This window comes from Eleginops maclovinus, chromosome 24, assembly GCF_036324505.1.
Source record: "Eleginops maclovinus isolate JMC-PN-2008 ecotype Puerto Natales chromosome 24, JC_Emac_rtc_rv5, whole genome shotgun sequence".
Classification (NCBI taxonomy): domain Eukaryota; kingdom Metazoa; phylum Chordata; class Actinopteri; order Perciformes; family Eleginopidae; genus Eleginops; species Eleginops maclovinus.
The window spans coordinates 3,438,838-3,462,460 of NC_086372.1; the positions used below are offsets into that span (position 1 = coordinate 3,438,838).

At 44.4% G+C, this 23,623-nt stretch overlaps 3 protein-coding genes across 4 annotated transcripts in view; 1 reads left to right on the plus strand and 2 right to left on the minus strand.

Annotated features, from left to right (window-relative positions):
- Positions 1–721: 721 nt before the first annotated feature.
- On the minus strand, positions 722–7,074 carry gtf3c3 (general transcription factor IIIC, polypeptide 3). The gene is made up of 19 exons (XM_063877816.1): positions 6,858–7,074; positions 6,617–6,692; positions 5,999–6,375; positions 5,788–5,911; positions 5,516–5,707; positions 5,092–5,257; positions 4,835–4,982; positions 4,571–4,748; positions 4,342–4,442; positions 4,071–4,242; positions 3,589–3,791; positions 3,365–3,466; positions 3,078–3,210; positions 2,703–2,928; positions 2,546–2,600; positions 2,185–2,320; positions 1,907–2,031; positions 1,673–1,825; positions 722–1,494 (listed from the first exon to the last, which is right to left on the minus strand). Exons 1-19 carry the CDS (start codon positions 6,948–6,950, stop codon positions 1,372–1,374), a joined length of 2,883 nt encoding a protein of 960 aa, XP_063733886.1. The 5' UTR covers positions 6,951–7,074; the 3' UTR covers positions 722–1,371.
- Positions 7,075–7,544: 470 nt separating this feature from the next.
- Positions 7,545–11,381, plus strand: LOC134860814 (adenosine receptor A1-like). Of its 2 annotated transcripts, XM_063877637.1 has the most exons (6): positions 7,545–7,611; positions 8,293–8,456; positions 9,086–9,501; positions 9,587–9,721; positions 9,914–10,098; positions 10,294–11,381. In XM_063877637.1, exons 3-6 carry the CDS (start codon positions 9,322–9,324, stop codon positions 11,036–11,038), a joined length of 1,245 nt encoding a protein of 414 aa, XP_063733707.1. In that variant the 5' UTR covers positions 7,545–7,611; positions 8,293–8,456; positions 9,086–9,321; the 3' UTR covers positions 11,039–11,381. The 2 variants fall into 2 exon arrangements, with proteins under 2 accessions (XP_063733707.1, XP_063733708.1); XM_063877638.1 differs by lacking the exon at positions 7,545–7,611 and having other exon boundaries at positions 8,428–8,456; positions 9,197–9,501.
- Positions 11,322–23,623, minus strand: part of LOC134860813 (dystrophin-like) — a 157,881-nt gene continuing 145,579 nt past the window's right edge. The window contains 13 exon segments of the mRNA XM_063877636.1: positions 11,322–13,857; positions 15,238–15,327; positions 15,469–15,583; positions 15,854–16,097; positions 16,211–16,369; positions 17,217–17,282; positions 20,486–20,551; positions 20,995–21,033; positions 21,476–21,612; positions 21,948–22,059; positions 22,230–22,396; positions 23,123–23,220; positions 23,223–23,279. Coding sequence (XP_063733706.1) covers positions 13,739–13,857; positions 15,238–15,327; positions 15,469–15,583; positions 15,854–16,097; positions 16,211–16,369; positions 17,217–17,282; positions 20,486–20,551; positions 20,995–21,033; positions 21,476–21,612; positions 21,948–22,059; positions 22,230–22,396; positions 23,123–23,220; positions 23,223–23,279 — 1,469 coding nt within the window. The 3' untranslated portion in view covers positions 11,322–13,738.

Below are 23,623 nucleotides of genomic sequence, written 5' to 3' on the forward strand. Positions count from 1 at the left end.
GTGCTCCATCAAAGGTCTCATAATATCCAATGTACAGGTTTATTTACATACCACTAAAATATGTTTACATGCTGTTATTTAAAGGGGGCTTACTTGGAAACATGTAAAACCCCTACAAATTATATGTGACCTTTAAGAAGACACCCAGAAGAACCATCTCACTCTGTAGATCATCATGAACCCCATATGTATTACCTTGAAAAGAAGGAAGGTGCATATTATTAATGAATACTAAAATAATCTGAACAAATACTTAAACTAGATTATAAATATTCATATTTTTATATTCAGTATTTCGTACTAGAATGACACTTTATGTACATCCCACCACTTAAATTAAGTATATTGTATTTACAGTTGATGCCATACTTCTAAGCAGGACTTTTACTTGTAGTAGTTTCTATAATGTGTTTTGAACAATAATACTGCTCACATTATTCAGTGGCTGGGGGGAAAGCCCCTCCCCTCCATAAGTAGGCTGTCCCGCCTCTGGCCTGGCCTAGATGCAGTGCAGTGACCCGGGAGGAAAAGTGATGGAAGCAGATGCTTGGGAGAGGAGAGGGAGGGATTTGGCAAATAATCCCAGTCTTAATCCCTGCAATAACAAAAGAAAAAGGATGACCCTCACTCTGTCTGTCACATCACTGAAAACAATAACAGTTAACAACAGAAGAGCCCCAGCAACATTGAAGACATACAAAATATGAAGACATCTTTGAGCTGGAGTGAAAATGTTTATAAAACAAATACATCCTTCTTTACAAAATCGCGTACAGCAGGTTTATTCTAATGAATGCAAACTAACAATCCTTCATAAGAAAATGGGACATTTGCTGACATGGGATTGGAAACAATTATGCAATAGTCTATTTACATTTAGCCACAAAACCTGAAAAATATCAATACTATGAACAGCCTTATATACACACAACTGAAAATACAGCATCTATATACACATGTACAGCTGGTTTGTACCAAAAATGCCTCGCTCATTAACGAATCAATAGAGAAATCAATACACTTTTTAATTGAAATGTAATCTATTCACACATTTCAACTTATTTTGTGTATCTGTATGTTAATGAGGTAGGTGGTACTAAACACTCAATCACATTTCAAACTTTGTATTCCTTTCAGGTTTTATTTATACAATTAATTATTATTAATGAAACATGTATTTGTTTCAGTATTTACTCGGGCATTTCTTTAAGTTTGATGATCAAACACCTGAATGCATTTTGGAGTACAGCGTGCACATTTAACCTTTACGTTTTAGTACAATTTAGACATTTGAATTGAATTTTGATCCTATACGTTTATCCTGTAGAAAGTCCCACTTCCACCTGGGATAGGTAAAGATATTTCTTTCTTTCAAACAACGCAGTGTGTTTTTATGAGCTGGTGGGCCATCTTCATGTTCCCGCTGGCCTGGTAGATGAGAGACAGGTTGAAGGCGATCTCTCTGCTCAGATCCACCTGATCCTCAGAGATACCCTGCATGGAGGCGAGCAGTGAAAACAGGAAAGTAGGGATAGATTATTGCAGTCTACCGCAGAACTGACTGTGCACAAAAACTGGCAAGAATAGGAGGTGTTGATGTAGAAATGTTTATGAACTCAATAATGTTGTTAGGTGACGAGAAGAAATGGTTACGTGATGTATGGATACACACCTCTAGTTTCTCAGCAGGCAGTTCCAGAGCCTTTTGGTAATAATGTATAGCCAGATATGCAAGGCCCATCTGATGCAGCGCCCTGCCCAGGTTGTACATGCTCTCCTGACACACTCCTCGCAGCTCCACATATCGCCACAGGAAGGAGAAACCCTGAAAAACACACACACTTTTTATAGTAGGGATTGATCTGTACAGGAACTGTTGAAGAGGAGAGTATGAATCACAATGTACCTGCAGCACCAGCGCATGGCGTTTGGCCACATATTTCTGAGAGGCCATGTGGAAGAAGGTGAGGCCCACACACAGGCTGTGGAGGGGGTTGTCGGGGTGAGTCTGGAAGGCCTGGACATACTGGCCTAAAAACACAATGTGTTAGAGAATGATACCAGTGGGAAACAATCAACAAATACTGCCTAGTCTCACAAGACAAGACACTGAGCAAACCTGGATATCAAGAAAAGGATGCTGTAACACAGGTGAGCTTAATTACAATACATATTAAATGGTACCCAGGGCATGTTTGAAGCTCCCAGAGACCATGGCGTTGTGACCGCACAGGAAACACAGGGCGTGGTTGTCAGGATGCTTTAGCAGGAGGCGCAGACAGAAGCGATGGTGGCGCTGGTGTTGGGAGGTGATAGTCAGCTGAGGGGGAGAAAAAAACATATTTGTTTGATTTCACAACAACAGCCACAGGATCAGCATAGGGACACGATCATTTGGTATTTAAATGAAGATCTACTACTCAGAGGGTCAGTGGTTCCATCCCAACACTAACAGTCAATTTGTCAAATGGTCTTTGGGGAAGAAACTAACATAAAATAAGCATTTTCCCCCTGGCATGTCTACAGTATTGAAGTATATGCAGACCTGGTTGAAAATATTCCAAAGCTGAGGATGATCCCGATTTTCCATCAACATCAATCTGGTGAGAAGAGGACAAGGAAAGGAGATCATTTTAACAACCGACACAAAATAAACCCTCCATGTGAACATCTGCCTGATGGAGCTGTAGGCTTGACTCCACCTGATGTAGTTGTACGCCTTGTAGTAGTTGTGGTCTAGGATGGTGGCGGACAGGCCGAAGAACTCCAGCTCCTTCCTCCGCGGCTTGTTGTCGTAGAAGGAGTAGAACTCCATGGCGGACTCCACCAGCAGCTCAGACTCCTCGAAGCGCTTCACCTCGCTCAGCGTCTGCACGCAGCTCACCAGCAGCTGCCACCAGTCCTCTTTGGACAGGACGTTGGTCTTACCTGGGGAGGAGAGGAGGCCAGCAGTGTGAAATGTAATGACAGAGTGGATAGAGTCTTATGTTCCAATGGAGGAGCGGTTTACAGATTTTGAATTCTGGATAAAAACACAACCCTTTATATTAGCTTTATTTAAATGTCTATATCATTACCAGTGTTGTCCAGATATGCAGCCTCATGATCATCAATCTCTGGCACCATGTCTTTGGACTTCACCAGTCTCAGGTGACTCTCCCCCGACACGGTGACAGAACGCACACACACCTTAGCTCGCTGCATGGACACCTAACACAGAAACATGTGGAATCCTCCTTTAAGTGACTGAATTCATTTGCTTTGTGTATAAAGAAAGGACTTCTCTCTTCCACCTGTTGTTGATTCTCTACATGATTTAAGCTGTATGTATGTGGAGATGATCCCGTATGTTGGTGGGTGTCACCTTCAGCAGCATGGAGATCATAGTGATCATAGCATCCAGGTAGTGCTGTGTGAGTCCTTGGGTCTTCAGCAGGGTGGAGCGATGGAGAAGGAGCTTCAATTCCTACAACCAAAGCACATACAGTGTTAGAGCATACACACTTACAACACACTGACAGCTAAATAATCCTGGCAGGGTTAACAATGTAGCTGTCCATTCATTTAGAGATGGATTCCTGCTCTTACCTTCTGTGCAGCTGAAGAGTCCTGTGCCAGAGTGTCGCTGTCGTACATGGACTCCAGAGCTTTGAGGGCGCAGTCGGGTCTGCCCAGCTGCTGTTGCAAGGTGGCCAGGGAGAGCCTCGCCTCCAGGTGCTGGGGGGCCATATCCACCACCTTAGTGTAGCTCTGTGCTGCCACTTCCATGTGGCCCAGCGCCTTCAGACACTCTGCAAAAGTGTCCAATTAGGCCAAATCCTTCACATGTATATAATGTCCAAACAGGTGATTATGCTAACAGATGCTAATGACCCCAATAAATGCTGTATATGCAGATTGTAGACCTGGGAGTAAAAAAGCTAAATGGTTGTCAGACAATAACGATACGTTCAGATTCTTCATTTTTCCGTCCATATATATATGCCGCCTCTTTTGCTCTCCACATGGACGGCTAACCCGCATGAAATCTTGTTCTGTTCACTTTATTTTTTACTTCCTGTGAGTCCCACCTGCATGTCGGAGCCAGACGACGGCCAGGTTGTACTTCTCGGAGATGACGAGGGCGGACAGCAGAGGCAGAGCCGCCATGTACTCCCCCTCCTCCAGGTAGGCTTCAGCTACATCCAGGTACAAGTCCCCGATCTCCTCCTGACTCTGCTCCATCAGCAACGACACCAGGCCCTGAGGGGGGGGGGGGGGGGGGGGGGGGGGGAGGGTATGTTGATGACAAGTCTCCAAAAAAAGGTTTAAACTCACCGGAAAAAGTAAAGTTGTGTTTACCTCCAGGGGTGTGACGACACGCAAGTGTATGAGGCAGACAATTAGCTTGGCCCTCAGGTCCACTGGGACGCTGTCTGGTACCTGGACATCCCGGATTTCACCTGGGGAACGATAAGCGTAACAATGCACTAGAATTACAGTCTGCGTGTGTTGAAAATTCACTGAAGTTAAAGGATTTTCTATTTTCATCCATTTTGGTCATTTAGGAGATGATATGTTCTTAATTCACCGTTCTCTTCGGCAGCTATTTCCTCTACAGTCTTCACGATTGCTGGGCGCTCTTCATTCGTATTCTCGTCTTCCTCCTCAGTCGTCTTCTCCGCCTCTTTCTCTTCCTCCCTTGGTTCCACAACATGTGGGTTGGATTCATCCTTGACCAAAACTACAGCTGCAAACTTGACCAACACCTAGGAGAGCACACACTCCGTTTATTACACCAAGACAAAACACACCTTCTATTTCTCTGCTTTGTCTTCACTGAACACAAACACACCTGCAGGGCCTTGTTGTACTGCCGGTTGGAGATAAATAGCTCGGCAGCCATGTTGATGAAGTCATCGCTGACCAGGTCGGGGTGTCGGGCCAGAGCTTCCTCTATCACCCCCAGAGCCGAAGTCAGGTCATTACTCTCATAGTAGCTCCTGAACAAGACAACACACAGATGTTGCTAAACCTGCAATCTTATGAGCTTCCAATAATGAAACACTGAGATATAATGAATGTGTGTGTCTCTCAGTGTGTGTTCTGTACTTGGCCATGTCCTTGGAGAGCTGCATGAAGTGCTCCCCGTCCTCCATGGGCAGCAGAGACAGGATCCTGCGGTATCCGTCCATGCATTGTTTGTGCTCGCCCAGACGCATGTGCAGGCTGGAGCGCTCCCACACGTAGCGCACGTTGGTGGGGTCGTACTTGATAGCTGCAGAAGACAAGAGTGAACGAAGAATATTAATATTGATAGTAGGGCTGTACAACCACTCAATACTGTCTTCTTTAATTGTTTAAGAATGAGGTGAAGGAGTTATAGATGTGCTGACCCAGTGACAGTATGAAGGCACATTTATCCAATAAGTGGTGCAATGACGATTGATTCAAAGACGATGACAACAGTCAGTACTGAAGAATTCTAAAGCATCTAGATGATTTTACTCCTTGACTTGTGGAGTGTCAGACTGACCCTTCGAGTAGCAGACGATGGCCTGTCGGATGTTGTCCTGCTCCAGAGACATCTCTGCCAGTCTGACCCACTCCTCGCAGTCTGAGGGGTTGAGATGGGCCGTGATCAGACCGAACTGCAGCGCCTTCTCCATGTCCTCCTCATCCTCGTAGATCATGGCCAAGGTGGAGAATGGCTCATAGGCCAGAGGAGCTGCAAGAGAAGGGAGATTCATTAATAGAGAATTGTAAAAAAGAATAGCTAAAAAAAGCGACATACAAGTGGTCTCATACCCTGTCGTATGATCTCCATGCACATCAGGATGGCGTCCTCTTTCTCTCCTCGGGCGTAGCGGATGTTGGCTTCTCCCATCAGGCCTCTCAGAGCTCTGGGCAGCTTGCTGCGATTACGCCGCTCCTGCACACACACACAAAGTCGTACACTTGCACATATTCAAAGTTTGGAAACACACCTTCCAACTCTCCTCCTCCTCCTCCTCCTCACCTTCATCATCATCTTGTTTTCTCGGGTCAGCTCCATCTCCAGCGCAAACACATCCCCCACCGTCACGTCCTCGTCCTCATCCAGCGCTCTCTTCTTTTTCTTCTTCTTCCTGCCTTTCCGTCCTCTTCCTACTTTCAGCCCTAGCCCCTTCTCTGCCTCCTCTACCTCCGCCTCCTCCTCCTCTATGTCCATCTCCATCTCCATCTTTCCCATCACATCTTTCTCCACCTTGTAATCCTGATCTTCTTCATCATCCACGTAGCTCAGGCTGTCCTCCTCCTCCTCTTCCTCCTCCAGTTCTTCTGAAGATGCTGGTTCTGGCTTTTCTTCCAGCATGGATGCGAAGGCCAGCTGGACCCCCGGGCTGACCCCGTCCTCTGTGAAGGGATGTCATCAACAATAATATAATAATAGTTTTCTTTTATTGATTATTAATTGCCATCACAACGACCTGCTTTCTTTTTAGATACTAACACACTGACATGGTGTCTGTTGCATGGCCCCAGACAAACATGTTGCTATTCAGTTTAATGCTATATGTTATGTATGGCATACTTTATTGTTGGAAGTTATTGAGTTGTCTGAGCCTGAGAGAAAAGACAACTGAAACAGATTTACCTATCTTTCCCGGGATTATAATGGAGGAGGTGGAGGGCTGAGCATCTTCCTCCACAACTTCAGCTTCCTCCGACTCCTGAGAGAGGAACACATTGGCACATTATTTACCATCAACGATAACTAAGCATGGAAATATCGTCGTAGTAAAGCATCATAAATCAAATGTAAAAGGGGCATACTGGGTTAGCTTGCTATGCTAACGTCAGCTCTACTTTTGAGAGGTGGGGTTCTCCCGCGATACCTTTGCTTTCCGCTCATCTCTCCGCTTGTCAAACTCTTCAAAACTTATCCTCCCCTCCAGGTAGTCTATGAGCTCCGCACTGAACCCAGACATGTCCGTCAGCTGAAGGCACAGGAGATGCTTCTTTATCACAATGTGTCATGTAACACAGTAAAAGTATAATAAAGTAGCTTTCCTAACTACCTTTTTGTACAACCATGCTTTCTACTGACTGAAGTAAACACAAATCACCCGGATGTTAAACACAGTCACGTGACCAGAAACTTCCGGAGTGTCTTAAAATACCACAGAAGAAGAAAGGTGTTTCTGGCGACACCCAGTGGTGAAAGTAGGAAAGTACAAAACATTGTATTTTCTACTGAAATACTGAAAATATATGTATCGTTACTTTATATCAGTGAAACGGGTAAGTGACATTGAAAAGTGAAGCAGTGGATATGTCAAATGACTGTTAAGTGATACAAATGCTCTTCTGAATCAGCTGCAGCTGTCTAACCGATGTGTTAAGGTCAGCTAGGAACCCAGGTGCAGAGCAGAGACAGGAGGCAAAGGTTGGTAAATAGTCATGTTTTAATGAACAAACTAGAACTGCTGGGGGGCAGGGGCAGGGGGTAGCTAGGGAGCGGTGGAGGCAGGTGGCGGATGACTGACCAGGCAGGAGAGCTGAGGGCTGAGTCCAGGAGAGAGCAAGGAGGAGGCGAAATGAGTCCAAGGCAGGGAGGAGGTTTGGATACAGGAGGCAAGCTGGGCAGAGGTAGGGGCCATGACACACGTTATAACAGAACCTTTTTTAATTTAAAAAACATGTTTCAATGGTAATATTCGCATAAAGTTCCACAAAGTAGTGAATATGCACAACACAGGTTACAAGGGGACACTTTAAATTGTCTTGTTTTGTCAGACAACAGTTCAAAGTCTAAAGACACCCAATGTGAAATTATAAAAAACAAAGGAGAGCAGAGCAAGCTAGAAAATATTTGCCATTTTTACTTGATTAAATGAAACTGAATATGAAACAACTAAATTAAACTATGCTGAATTGTTTTCTGTCAATTGACTAATCATTGAATCAAATATGAAGAGTTTGATATTTGAGGTACATTTAGCCTACTGCATGTTTTTATATCATATCGATATATTATTTAATCCATTTAAGCAGCATATGGTATGTTAAGTGCATGTTTTGGCTTCTGTATTTGTTGTTCTAGGGAAAATAAACACAAAGTATTTTACTTTATGAAAGCGTAGCCCATGCGTGAAATTTTGATAGGACATGTTTGTTTTGTTATGAACAGGAGGGAGATTTACGTCAAAGCATATCTGCTTTTCCATTTCCCCTCAATCCATAACAGTAAGGCAGCGGCTGGTGTTCATTCAACAGGATCCTGCTGCTGACGTATGCTGCATTCTCTTTTATCTCCCCTGTAAGGAACAGAGGGAACAGAGAGGGATGCAAGTGTGATGAGGGATGTGGATTTATCAGTTGATGCTCCGCCTACTTATTTCCCAGTATCCTCTCACCTGCCGCCTTTCCTCATCAACTTTCATTATGTCAGTGTGCTGGATGGTGTTCCGACTTTGACATGAATGCACCTGAAGGTAAGTAAACTTCATTATCCACAAATAATGGCTATATAATTACTAAGCATTTTTAGTTTTGATCTCCAAGGGACTGTGTAACACATGATTAGAGGGTCAGATGAGTGTGTGTGTTTATTTTCTAAGTCTGATTTTTCAGGTATGGCCCTTTAATTTCATCATGCACCAGATTTATACTTCATTTATCCATATCTTTTGATATCATGAATCACATTTACATATATTTGTAAAAACATGCCTTGTGGGAACGTCATGGATGCATTTTGCATAATATTTCAAAATGATGCACATTCAGCAAAAAACAACCTGTTAGGCAAAAGCAATAAAAGAACAAATATCCATTTGAGCCCCCCAATCATTTACGGTGACTTCTGCAGTTTTATATTTTGCCTTTTCACTCTAAATTCATCTTTTACAATCCATGTTTTTGTGTCTGTTCACCAACAGGTTTGAATCAATATCAGTGTGTAAACAGTTAACACTTGGTTCTGTGTGTGTGTGTGTGTGTGTGTGTGTGTGTGTGTGTGTGTGTGTGTGTGTGTGTGTGTGTGTGTGTGTGTGTGTGTGTGTGTGTGTGTGTGTGTGTGTGTTTGTTTGGGTGTGTGTGTCAATGTTTTTTCCCTTATCAGGAACAATTCTTCCCTCTCAGTTGATCAGCACAAAGGCTGCAGACGGAGCTTCATAACACCCTCTGTTCCTCTCTCCTCTCATATCTTCTTCGTCTCTTCAAATGAATGCAGTGTGTACTCAGTGGGAAAACTGCAGACCTCTCTCAGTGCAGGACAGATGAAGTGGAAGACTTGACCGGCGGCTGGGTGGTACATTTGAAGGCTTCCCATGACTGAGTCTCCACCTCCCCCCCATCATGAATGTGACCCCCGGCAGCTGCTCGGCAGAGGTGCCGTATGCATTCCAGCCCCATCTGAAAGACCTCTACATCGCCACTGAGCTCATCATCGCAGTGCTCGCCATCATCGGAAACTTCCTGGTGTGTCTGGCTGTCAGCTGGAACAAGAAACTTCACACGGTCACCAACTACTTCCTGGTGAGGAAAGACATTTTCTTTAACCCACAACTATAAACACTTATTATCTAAAGGATTAAAAGTGTGTTGTACTGTGAATGTGAAGGTATCGTTGGCAGTGGCAGACACTCTGGTGGGTTTGGTTGCGATCCCTTGTGCGTTGCTCACAGACCTGGGTCAGCCTCACCACAACCTGCCGCTCTGCCTTGTGATGCTCAGTAGCCTGATGGTGCTCACACAGGTAGGAACATCCACCTGCTGGTTTCAGCTCATACACTCAACAGCAACAGCAAAGTCGTCCAACCTCTATTAGTTGCTGCTCTTCAATGTGCAATGTTAAACCTTCATGAAGGTTTCCAATTTCTGATACCCCTCCCTCAAGATTAAAACTGGCCCTTGGAGATAACTGATCCCAGTGCTCTTTCCCTTCCAGAGCTCCATCCTGAGTCTGTTAGCAGTAGCAGCGGAGCGTTACTTGGCCATCCTCCTGCCCTTCCAGTACCAGCGCATCATGAGCCCGAGGAACGCCCAGCTGGCCCTGCTGCTCACCTGGGGCCTGGGGGCCATTTCCGGCTCTGTGCCGCTTATGGACTGGAGAAGACAACAAGCAGGCTCTGGGTAAGAGGAGGAAGAGATGGATGAGGAACAGAGTGAGTGGTGCAAGGATAACACGTATGCGTAGGCCAATCTGAAAGTTAGCATTGCAAGGCTCGGATCTTTTCGTTGGATTTTGGGATATAGTGTCTCAATGTATAAAACTGTCATGTGACGTGTGCTTTTATATAATATAAATAGGCCTCCCTGTCTTTCCAGCTACTGTATCTTCACCTGTGTGGTGAACATGAGCTACATGGTCTACTTCAACTTCTTCTGCTGCCTCCTGGTGCCGCTGCTGGCCATGTTCATCATCTACGGCCACATCTTCCTCACCATCCGCCGCCAGCTCAAACGCATCGCTGTAGCCAGGGGGTCTTCAGAGAACACTACAACTGCCGGCAGTGGGAGCACCAGGACCGAGGACAGTGGAAGTTCTGCTGCTTGGGGACATGACGCAGGGACAGGGAAAAAATTCAGCAGACAAGCTGAGGAAAAGGCGGGAAAATGCAAGGCTGGAGTGAAGGCTGTGGAGGAAACACAATCCAGCGTTGGGTCTCTTATTGACACTGAGACGACCGCTGTGTTCACAAATCCAGGACTCAAATCGGCCTCAGCTGGATCCAGCAGCTCCGGCTGTAGTACGGCTGACCCACAGCCAGGCGAGCCAAACGAGGCCAGATCCAGCCTCCGCTCCCGTCAGGAGATGCGCAAAGCCACCTCCCTCTTCCTGGTCCTGTTTCTCTTCATGGTGTGCTGGATGCCCATCCACATCATAAACTGCGTGCTGCTGCTGTGCCCACAGCGCCAAGTGCCCATGTCGCTCACGCTAGCGGCCGTTCTGCTCTCCCACGCCAATTCCGCACTCAATCCCATCCTGTATGCGTACAGGATGAGGTCATTCAGACACACTCTGATAAAGATGTGGAGAAGATTGAGGAACTTTAGGCTGAAGCGCCAGTGAAGGTGCAGTGACTCCTAAGGATGTAAATATGGGTTTTTGTACAAATATTATCCATTAAAAACAATTCTTATTTTAGTTTTTTTACTTACATAAATACTGCTTACATCACACATAAGCAATATAAGTGCCCTGTGTGGTTGCTCTTTCTATGTCATAGTTCAATAAACAACCTTCTGCATGGATCTTAAATTATATAGACTGCACTAGATTGTGGCAAAAAATGCATTTGTGAATTTACTGTACCGTACCCATCTGCAAAAGAATAAACACAACACACAGCGAGTCAAATCAACATAACTGCGTGCTTTATTGATATACAGTAAAGCATTTTATAATACAGTAGTAAGGCATATATTTGGTGGAATCTGATATGTCGTGAAGTATTGAAGTGTTATTTAAAAAATGATGCGAGGATGAAACACAAACGTTAGACATGAAGAGAAAATAAATCAAATTCAGTGTCTGGATCAAAACGAAAAGCCTCTCGGATCATGCTGCAAGAATATGACGCCGAAAACAAACGAGTGTACGAAGCCGCACCACTTCTGAGTGGTTACACATGAGAGAAGGATGAACTGGATATAGTCACACATGCTAATATTGTAACACCTCACACGGCACAAAACAAAATAGCTTTTTAACCGAGGACAAAAAGACACTAAAAGAAAAGCATCCTCCACACAGAAAACACACATCGAGTTTGTCCCAGGTCTGACAGTAGTGCACACGGATTCATCTGTGTGAAATGTTTTGAAACTGGTCGTAAAGCTCTGGTAGAGATGATCGGAACATTCAGATTGGAGCTCCTACAGTGTACGGAGCCGTGAGGATATCTGAAGAAATAACTCATAAATAATAATCTGAAAGGTGTCGCGTTGATTGCATTCGAAAAATGCCGGGCTTTGACAATTTAGACGAGGTAGAGCTTCCTGGGCCTCCTAAAATATTTCTCTGTTAGTGTTCAGACGGATGAGTTCCTTTAAAATAATCTCAGCTAGCAGCCTTGCAGATTTAAAATCACATTCTTCTTACAGTACTCCTGTCAGCTTAGAAACCAACACTCAGAGTACTGCGGGTTCTCAACCGGCTCTACAGAGACACTCGGAGAGCATCTTAGAGATAAAAGTCTGATAAGATGTACCAGTGCAATAATCAGGACGTCTTTCTGAAGGACTGTGTCGAGGCCTGATTCAGAACTGATGATAAACACCAGTTTGGATATAAAAGATGTAGCTTCCTTTTCCCCTACAAAGGTCAGAATGAAACCATCGATGATGAGAATACTGATAGAGCAGCGGCTGCACATTAGCATCTCCCTGCCAATGGGATTTTTCCATTTTGGAATATTGCAGAAAATAAGATCTGTGGCAAACACACGTTCATGATCAGAATAAAGCATTCAAATCTCTTCAGCTTGTGTGAACCACAGAGCTAATTTAAGTCCAACAACCAAGAACACTTTGACTTTGAGCAGGAACAGGAAGTGCTAAAATGCTAACTCATTTCCAGGTTTTAGGACTCACTTGTGGACTCCAGATTTTCATTGCCATTTCTACACTGTAGCTATTGTGCATATGACAATGAAGCCTCTGAATGTTGTGCAGCTCTCTAAACAAAGGCAATATAAAGTTGCATTATGGGAAATGTCAGAGTCAAGAACAGACATTTATATACTATGTTAATCATAGATAAATCCACATAGTACATCAATAATAATTTAAATGTTCAGTAGGGATGACACTCCAGGACTTTCTGGTGCTTAAGGGACAAATATCAGTTTTTTTCCCCATGAACAAAAAGTAGAGTTTTAAATCCAGTAGTTTCATTAATCTGACTGAATTCAAATGTGAAATGTGTCTAATTCTTGCCCAATATGAGTATAAGGTTTGTAGTGACGTGTCTCAGTTCTGAATCAGGCCAATTCCAACACCTGTCTACACACAGTACACGGATAAAAACCAACTCGGGTATAAAAACGTTTGTAAATCATAGGAATTATGAACTCAGGGATGGATGGATGGAGCGATGGACGGACGAACGCATGATTCAAACATGAGGTTTGTCAAAGCAATGTAAAAGTTGTAATGCAATGTGGAAATTAGGCACCACACACACACACACACACACACACACACACACACACAGACACACACACACACACACACACACACACACACAGACAACGCACTGTAAAGATCCAGGATGCCTGCATTACCTTGACAGTAGTGTACGCTGTTATAGAAATTCATTTTCCTCTTAGAAAGCACCCTTATGATTACAATCGTTCTTTTTTTTGGATACAAATGTCTGAAATGCTTTAGCTGTTTCCCCAATTACAAAAAGATGGCCACACTAAACACACTGATTTGTATCTCTCTTTGCACCTGCCCCCCCTCTTTCTTTTTTTTTTTTATACAATTGCATAGAAGTTTAAAAACCAGCCTCTGTCATTAATAAAACAACTTCAGGACGCTTTAAGAAACTACTTAAATCTACAAGGTATAATGTTTTTCTTTTGTTGTTTTTTTTTACGTTGCTGGAACCGCGATCCTTCACAAAAATAGACGTTTATATATTCTCTTTGTAAACTGTGTTTCCAATCCAGTTGTTCGACTAGAAAAGCATGCGATAGGTAGGAAAGGAGGGGAGGAAAGGAAGGGAGGGAGGAGGGGGGGACAAAGGTGGGGTTTAGAGGAGGGGTCAGAAGGGCAGGGCCTCGTGCTGTTCGGCGCTCTGCTCGTCTGTCATCAGGCTGACCAGCGACTCCATGGCCCGGCCCACACCATCGGCCATGTGGAACAAACTGCCAACACTTGGCCCTGGGGAGAGAGGAAACACAATCAGAAATACTGGCAAACATCACAAAGGTGACACAAGACGATGGTGAAAACGGGCTGGTATTGCACATTCAAATTAGGAGAGTGCTGCAAAAGAATCCATTTGTTCATGGTGTAGCTGCTAAATGTGCTTAAATCTAGATCGAACTGTCGCCGAGGCACCAGGAAGTGAATCTAACATGGGATAGAGTCCATTGTCCACGTAATAGTTTCATTTCTTATGTTTATTTTCTGCTTTCAATGATTTAAACATAAAAGGAAATGGCTTTACCTGCAGGGTTTACTATCCAGTTTTGCTATTTGGTTCATAATATGTAACACAAACCTCTTGTATATATTTTGCTTCAAGTACAAAACAGGCCATGTTCCATTTCTATTGAGGCTCATATTAAATTAAACAAATCAATGTAGTGAGACGTCTGGTTATGAGGCTGCACCCCAAGGAGACAATGGACTGCTTTGTAAAATAAACATTCGACAGGAACTAAACTTACATTATGGACATTTCTGATGCTCCTTTCTATATGAACCATTATTGGAATCAACCATTCGAAGAACAATATGATGAATGTCCTGCGTGTTATTGTAAACCCCACATTGTGAACTGATGTGTGACATTAACACATCCCCTCATCCCAAATCTACATGTTGGTCTATGTGCACACACACACTCAGACACACACACACTACTCCTACATTGAGAACAGGGCGTCAGTGTGAGAGAAGACAGAGGAGGGAAAGGAAATTAAAGGCAGTGAAAGGGAGGGAGGACAGATATTAGATTTTCACCATGGCGTCCCACTCTGTTGTTTATTCTGTGCACCGAATGCAACAGCCATTCGCATTATGAAATCGCCTTGTGAGTTTTTGTTCTGACAGCGGTGCAAACACGGCTTTTGCATGATGTGAGATGAAGTGGTGGGAAGGGGAGGAAGGTGAGCCACTAACCTCTCACGGGTATCCCCTTCTTCCGCCTGGCTCAGGGAGAAAAGGAGGAAAGGAAGACAAGAAAGGCAGAAAGAGGAAAAAATAAATCAGCTTTGTGTCGCTAATAGAGAGAAAGAAAGAGGGGGGGGGGGGCAGGTAACGCTTCATTTCAGGACTAATGTAATTAAATTAGGGTTCGGAATTGATTTGATTATTCTATCTTCAGAATAGGACATACAGTACAATAAAAAGTGGATCTTGTGGCACCCTGAAGTAGAAATGTGGGGAAAGTTCCCAGCATTCAGTGGGGCAACAGTCACAAGAAAATATCCATTTATTTTCTACTGTGGAGGGAATATAGCAGAATTCGGTCCATTGATTTGATTTTGTTGGAAAATATCATGTGTAAGAAACGGAGGTGTTAGTGTACTGTACCATGGCTGTGAGGAAAGGAGTTGTTGAGCTGTTCCATCACTTCCTCCAGCCCAGATGCATCCTGGGAGGGGCTGGACAGCTCGTCATCACCTGAAACAGGAAGAAGGGTTTTCCATTTTTAGAACTACCTGCGGCTGTAACCAATGCTGAGTCATGGTCTCACACACACGCACACGCATACGCACACACTAAGACAGTGCATTAGCAGATTTAAGATGTGTGTGTTCTCACCCATAGTGTCAGTAGTCTGGCTGGCGGCCACACGCAGCAAGGGGAGGGACGAGTCGGAGCGCTGCGAGGAGGTGGAGGGGGAGGAGAGGGCGGTACCGTTCACCTTGGAGTCCGTCTGGGAGACACACACACACACACACACACACACACACACACACACACCCATTAGATACACATTGGCATTTACATTTTCAGGCAATTTAAAGAAGTTATTACCTAATTGGATGCTTCAATTTGTGAGTTCCTGTGTTTCTATGTGTGTGTACCTGCTCCAGTGTGATGTGTGTGTGTGTGTGTGTGTGTGTGTGTGTGTGTGTGTGTGTGTGTGTGTGTGTGTGTGTGTGTGTGTGTGTGTGTGTGTGTGTGTGTGTGCGTGCGTGTGTACCTGCTCCAGCAGCTGCCTGAGGCGGTGCAGTTGGGACTCCAGCTGTTTGTTGTGATCCTCCAGGATCTGCATGCGGGCCTCCAGGCGTCCTTTGTGCTGACGCAGCAGTTTGGCCTCTGCGATGAGCTCGGCATCGCGGGCGCTCTGCGGCGACGCTGGCAGCATCTCCGGGGGCGACGGCAGCGGGGACAGGCCCTTCCTGTCGTGGGCCTTCTTCAGGCGGTCGTATTCCGACTGCAGCTTCCTGTGGAGAGGACGGCAGGAGGATCAGTCAGAGACACGTGGAGTAATAAACACTCAGCTATGCAGGGTATTAAACAGTAAGAGTGAACTTTCTTATCCTGTCCCATCACTCACATGTTCTCCTGCTCCAGGTCGTTGAGGACCCTCTCCAGCTCTCCCTTCTCCTCCGTCTCCATGGAGATGAGGATCTGGGCGGGGCTGCGGGGCTGGCTGAGGGGAGAGCCTTGGTTGAGGGACTGGCAGTAGTGCTGGATCAACATGTGCTCGTCATCGCTGCACACACGTACACACACACACACACACACACACACACAAACACACACACACAGAAATGGAGACAAAATAAATTAGCTGAAGGGGAACAGAAAAACACACCACAGAAGAAGAACCTATTACACAGAGGGGACTACCTCTGGACATTTGATTGAAATTTGGAACACTTTAGGAAGTGTTTGTGTGGATGTGGATTGGGCCAGGAGATGCTGCTGCGTTCACTGCCCTGCCCTCAGCCCGTTCATTGTGAACACTGCAGGAGCTGCAGATGTGTGCCGTTTGAAGATTACTGCTCACATGAAAGTAAAACTCATTATGGGAGCAGTGTTAAGCTCTCAGTCTCTAGATGCTCTCTGCTCATCCTTCCCTTCATCATCCCACTTGTAAGTTAGAGTTGTAAGTAGTTGACGTGTAAAACTGGAGATAATTTAACGCTGCTATTTTAATTACAGGGTTACGTTTTCATGTCAGATTCCATGTGCGTACTGCACGAACTTTGATCTTTTTCGCCCCTGATGGGACACTTTACTTGCAGCAAGACTAACTATAGAAAGCACAGACTTAGAATATTAAATACATAACATAACATAGTTCATGGACCGTTGTAATCCAGGGAAAAATCAAGAATTCTATCTTCTAATACTCTCAATTGATACACACATCCCATAAGTCAAAATAAGTGATGAAAGAGACACGATAAAAAGCACAAGATAAGGTTGTATCCAGAACAGTGAGCATATGTAACATTCATCACAACCAGCCAATGTAAACAAGGAGGCGGAGCCAGTTGACACAGCCAATCAGTGAGTGAGGAGGTCAATGCAATCAAACAGAAAGCGGTTCTCACATGCTCTCATTGGGTGAGATACTGTCATTCAGATAAGAGCCATTACGATTCTCCATTTCTGCTAACCTGCGGAGGGGGGAGAAACAGAGCAGTCAGTACTAGAACTACAGGCAAGCAGGCAGCCCGTTCTGAAGGGAGCGGACCGCCTCAGAGCAGGGTCAGGGTGTGTGGCACACGGGTATGAAAAACTCAATTTAAAGGACAATGTTGGCTCTATGTTTCCTTTGCTTTGGCTCTTTTTACCCTGTGTGCATCCCTCTGTAAGCGTCAGTCTGCTGCACTTTCCTTTATAGTGTTTACAACTGATGCACTATAAACTCAAGTTGCACCTTCTGCACTTAACCCTGTCTTATATTGCCTTTAAGGATCCCTGTAAAAGTGGCAACTGGCAGACAACTAACACGTAAAACTGCTGTTTGCTTTGACTTAATGGTCCAACAGCCTTTAAAACACTGATTTACAGCAGACTCATGTGTAGTGCATCAGTCCCTAACACTGCAATAATACTGTATGTCATGTGGGGAGAGAAAAGACTCTGACTTAAAGACAGTTTGGTTTTAATTTGTCTATCTTTTGAGATGTGTCTCTGAAATGTAGTCGTCATAATGGAAGTGAATAGTATTGTTTTGCCCTCTTAATCAAATTGCCCCCATTGGCTTTATAAAGACAATAATCTAACTTTGAGACGAGCCTTGTAAAACACACTCCCCGCTGTTCTTCTGTCATGATGAAGCAAAAAGCCACAGATTTAAATCGCCGTGTCGCTATCACCACTAGATCAGTTGCTGGTGGTTGGAGTGTGTGCCCGGAGCGTAAAGAGATTTCGGGGCTTTATCAGAGCTCGGATAAAAAAAAAGAAGCTTGGTGCTTGGCAGTGAGTGTTTAAACAGATGGAGTGTGACAGGCCAGTGTGTGTTTGTGCTCATAATCTGCTGCGTGCTACAGAAACAAGATAACCTCGTGGTTCGGAGGCTCACTTCAGGCTTAATGATGTTACTGCTGCGCCCTACCACCTCCCTTTAAATCATGCTATCTGGAAGCCAACAGATCTATGCGCGACAGGGGGAGTGTGACTCAGCATGTGTTTCTGTCAGTGTATTTAAACACTGGGTGTGTGTGTGTGTGTGTTATCCCGAGGCAACAGTGAGTCGTGTCAAACACTCTCTGGCAGGGGTCAGAGGGTAGGCCTCACACTGAGGAATGCACAGAGGGAAAAGAAGCATTTACATCCTTTAGTTGAGTAAAAGTACCAATACTTTAAAGTAACCAGCGGTGGAAGGTAACTGACTGATTCAATGAGGGATTGATTGCCTGCCTGATTGACTCAGAGTGGTGCATTCTGGGAGCAGGTGCACAACACTGCGATGTTCTGCTGAATCAGCTCTGATTGACTCAGCGTGGCACTACAAAACAGTGAGGGTTTTTCTCCTCCGAGTTCATTATTAATGACGTTTTAAAGCACATGCCGGTGAACTGGATGGCACAGGCGTCATCTCAGGAGCATTAGCATATGCTATTATAGATTATTCACCATGAAGCCAATGCATCTCTATCAGGTTAACAGGTTATAATGTATGCAAAGGGATATCTTGACATTATTACCCGAGTATTAAAATCCTGTAGCACATTTCAAAGTATATCTTTGTTCAGTTTTCTTCCCCTGCAGTGATATCAATGTCAAGGGATAGTTTGGATGTTTTGAAGCTGGTTTTTATGAAGTACGTCCTCAGTCTTCCTACAGTAGATAGCGGGCGTCCCTCCTTACGTTTGGAGAAACAGACAGGAGATCCTGCAGGAAGCTTAGAAAAATCAATATCATTTCAAGTGCACGCTATATTTAGAATATGTTCACTGCTTTACCTTGCTGTCAGACAGGGGGAACTGAACCCTTTATGTTCTCTTCAAAGCCTACAGATTTTACCCTGCAGGACAAAGGACTGCTACTTTGGCAGGATTAAAAAGCGTAGTTAAACAGAATTGTAAAGCAGTAAAACTATTTAACTATAACGTACACTTAAACTGATATTTTTGAGGTGAAGTGGGCCTATTTTCTGAGGTGCTTAAATATGTTTTGCTGCCGACCCGTCCACAGCAGTGCATAGCTTTGCTTCCCGCTGCTCCTCCTGCACCTACTGTAGGTCAAACCTCGGTTCAAAGGACCTCACTTTAAACAATCCAAACTATCCCTTCAAGAAAGAATTGACATGGAAAATGCCTGGTTATATAAGAGTACAATATAGTTTATCAAGGTATCCCAAAAAGACTCAACCGTCATGCATAAATAAGCTTTCAAAGCACTGACATATACAGCCATAAATATGTACAATATTCATCTAGAATGAGTTGTAGCTCTTAAAAGGTACCGCAAAGTTACGCCTAATGATGCATCACTGGCTCTTTCCCATGCTGTTTCTTCACTTACTCTCTTTCTACAGCGTGTGTTATCCCTACTGTAACGCTGCGTTCTACATGATGGGGTTTTAAAACTAGTGAAATAAGGAAAACATAAGATCATAGTTCCAACAAATAGTAAATATTATAGCCTTTATTGCAGGGCTGTTGTTTCAGAAGGCATTAAAGGTGTAAGCAATAAACGGAGTGTAGTTTAGACAGAATATAGATGTGAAATTCACCTTAAAATCACAATAACTCACTGATATTTGCTCATTTATGGTTTTGTTAATGTCTTAATGCAAATGGGAGAAACACAAATGGGAGTTAGGTTCCTGTACCTTCTACTAAATTGTCTTATATATTAATCAACATAGACTAACTTTGTTCTGGCTGTATATGACATGTGCTTCAAAGTTGGTTCACATCTTAAATGTTAAGATTAAAGATTACTCAGACTAAATTACTTATATAGACTCACTGTGCTGCGAACAATTGCCTTAAATATGCCTGAGATAGACCATGATGAGAATTATGTGACTTTACTGAGGTAAAAACTCCTCAGTTGTGATTAAAGAATTTAAAAAGCTCTTTAAGGATCAGCTTTACCATCTATTAAGTGGAATAAAAAGGAGAATGGTGAACGCGAGTTCCCCTGAAACGCGTCAGCGAAAAATTAGGGCAGCCGATCCCCTGTGAGTTAACGGCTGCATGAACACAGCGAGGGGAAGAGTGCTGGGACTTCCATATTCATTATTCTGCATCACATCAATCAACATGTTTCTGGTGTCTGGAATCACAGGGAAGGTGACTTCCGTTGGCAACACGGTGAGTCTACGCTGCGAGGAGCTGCTGCTGTGAATGCATGAGTGTGTTACCGGTTGGCATAGTGCTCGATGCGAGTGTGTGTGTCGTCGTGTGAGAGCTGAGGGGACGATCCAGGCCTGCGACACAGAGAGACACAAACAGGAAATCACCAGGAGGGACTTACTGAATGAGAAACTAAGGTTTGACTCTTTTTAATATAAACGTTTGTCTGTTAAAAGCCAATAAATGAGTTTCCACCACAAAACAAAGGTGTATGAATAATGAAAAGTCAGGATAATCCAATCACCCTTTAAAGTGGTACAGTACAGCCAGACTCTTGTGCAAAATAAAGCACTTGGTAAATGTTACTTTAACTACACACAGATTGCTGATCTGTCTCTATAGCTTAAAGTCAGAATCATGAGGGACTCATTCTGAATCACAGATCTGCAGGGAGGTGGAGGTTGTGTGTATGAGTGTGTGATTTAAAGAATGAAACCAAGTCTTTTTGTGAGTCTGTGTGTGTGTATGTGTGTGTGTGTGTGTGTGTGTGTGTGTGTGTGTGTGTATAGGTACTCACGCATGGTCTACAGGCCAGAAGTTGATCAAAGTAACAGGACTGAAAGACAAAAAACATAGATGATGACACATCACAGCAAGGCATGATGGGAGCTGAATCATGAAGGGCCGATTCATCATTGGTCTTTATGAGCCAAAACCCCCCCTATGTGTATTTAGAGACATGATGTGGATTCCCATCATCTTAACTATCCATCCTCTAAAGATGCTTGTCTTCTATGGTGTTCAGTGTCATGTTTTTCCCTAGCATGATCTGTGTGTGTGTGTGTGTGTGTGTGTGTGTGTGTGTGTGTGTGTTTGTGTGTGGGCACTGATTAAATACAGCTGATGGATATAAAGCCATAACACACACAGATCCAACTCTAGTTGCTGAATGGTGGTGCTGACCTGCTCAGGCATGACTGTTATGGTGTGTGTGTGTGTGTGTGTGTGTGTGTGTGTGTGTGTGTGTGTGTGTGTGTGTGTGTGTGTGAGACACCCACGTTTCCATGTTGTCCCCCTCCAGGATGGTCTGCACGGGGAGGTAGCCCATGCGGGGGTGTTTGGCGAAGTAGCGCTTGGTCCTGAACTTGTTCTTCAGCACCTTGGCAAAGTCCCTGACATCCTCCCCTGACGTAGTCTGCAGAGAGACAGGGCACAAAGGGGGCATTGTTCATTCATGGAAGTGGGGCAAACACACACACATACACACCTTGTAGAACACTCCTCTAATTTAGTTGAAGCCCTTTTGCTCTTAATCACACATCTAGCGAGTGAAGTGACGCTTTTTTCTCCAGCTTCTTTATTTACTTCTTCACGATAAATCACACTTTAACTCTCTTGGCTGAAATAGGCCTAGAATATTCACCTCATAACCAAAGGAAGAACATTATTCAAGAAGTCTGGCACCCGAAAATTCCCACTTTCACAATGTTCATATGCACAATGCATGGCAGGAATATAAATACAACATACCGGAGTGCAGTACTCGACCATGGGGTACTGCATCTTATGTCCCTTGGCGACGCGACCGGAGAAGAAGCAGCTTTGGCAAATGTCATAGTTGAAATGTTTCAGACTCCGATATCTGGGGAAGGAAAGCAGGGGGGTCAGGACAAAAGGACGAGGGTAGGAGAGATGTGGGAGTGAAAAGAACAGAGAAAGCAAGGAATAAAGGACTACATGTGGACAAATGCATTCTTTAAGGCACATTTGCAGTGCCAATGAAAAGCGGTGATGTTTTATGGTTGTATGCACCTGAACCCGATGATGGGACACTCCTTGCAGATGTTACACTTGGCCTGGTGCTTGGCGGTCTCTGCAGCGGCCACGCGGTGCAGGACGGGTAACCACACCATGGACTGAGGCTCCAGACGCATCCAGTCCAGGAACATGGCCGCTTCCAGCTCCGGTTTGTTGTTGGCCTGGGAACAGGAAGAAGTTATGATACACACACATTTTGACTCAATGCTGGATACAGCGTCCTGTTCCAGAAATACTAACTACAGAACTAACCTTTTATAAATCCGCCTAATAATAGTCCCAAGGAAATGAGTTGGACAGAGGGAGGGAAAACACCCAGAGACAACATGTTGGCTTCATCCACCACTCTCCCCTCAGCAGGGACTCTGGGAGCTACAGGGTTTTGGAGTTTCCATGGAATTGACCCCCCGAAATGCCCCTCTTTTTGTCTCACGCCCACATCCACTCATTGCCTCATGACAGGGAGCGGCTGGGATGAAGCTAAGCCAACTGCAGCAGTTTTAGGGCTACATAAGGTAAGATGTGTCCTTGTTTCCACTTTAGCAACATCTCTGCAGCTGTTAGGGATCATCTGCAGGCTGTGGGCCATGCACAGACTCCTACTCTGGCCCTGTTTACTGGAGTCATGAACTTGTTTATCCCTCTTGTTTTATAATCCTTGGTTTTATCATTTTTTTGTGCTGTTCTGTTGCCCTTTTTAACTCGACAAACATTGGAAGCACTGTGCTAGCTGATATGTTAGATTCATCAAGACGGCCTCGGGCATCAGTGCAAAAAGAACTGTGGCTTTTGCAGTCCTCTTATCATCATGCATGAGTGCATTTATTGTGACTGCCTATAACCTTAGAGCTAACTCAAAATGAAAGAAGAGAGTTTGTGTGACGTACAAACTGGAAGCAGCTGCGGACGGAGGGCTCGATGTTGGAGCCGCCGAAGGAGGCCACCTCTCCGAGCTGCCGGGGGATCTGGATGGAGTCGTGGAGAGGAGGCCCAGACGCCGCTGGTCACAGAAACCTGTGGCACTGGCAACCTGTCTGAACAAGACTGGACAGAGGAGTGGGGAGTGTAGATGGTTACCACAGAGAAAAATACCTCCAAAATTGTAATTTTTTGTGCGATAGACATCAGATTTGCTGCGTGCATTGTCTTGCTTTAAGTATGTAAACATGTCTCTTTATAAACATACGTATCTCATTATTTACAATACAAGGTGAGCATTGTGATGTCAGATGCCGCTGAATTATAACTGAAAAACTTGGGATAAATGTGGCTATACAAACAGCTTCAACAAATGATTACAGATTCTATTATTCACATCATGTGGCTGCAGCTCTGTGGTGTGTGTGTGTGTGTGTGTTCACATCCTGACACTGCTGGAATATTATTTC

Excerpts from the sequence above, each read along its gene's own strand:
- gtf3c3 (XM_063877816.1), bottom strand. The coding sequence starts at position 6,950 with ATGTCTGGGTTCAGTGCGGAGCTCATAGACTACCTGGAGGGGAGGATA. Across the intron at positions 6,693-6,857 it reads GAGATGAGCGGAAAGCAAAG|GAGTCGGAGGAAGCTGAAGT; the intron begins GTATCGCGGGAG and ends TTCCTCTCTCAG. Across the intron at positions 2,321-2,545 it reads TTTGGAATATTTTCAACCAG|CTGACTATCACCTCCCAACA; the intron begins GTCTGCATATAC and ends TCTCCCCCTCAG.
- LOC134860814 (XM_063877637.1), top strand. The coding sequence starts at position 9,322 with ATGAATGTGACCCCCGGCAGCTGCTCGGCAGAGGTGCCGTATGCATTC. Across the intron at positions 9,502-9,586 it reads CGGTCACCAACTACTTCCTG|GTATCGTTGGCAGTGGCAGA; the intron begins GTGAGGAAAGAC and ends GTGAATGTGAAG. Across the intron at positions 10,099-10,293 it reads AGACAACAAGCAGGCTCTGG|CTACTGTATCTTCACCTGTG; the intron begins GTAAGAGGAGGA and ends CTGTCTTTCCAG.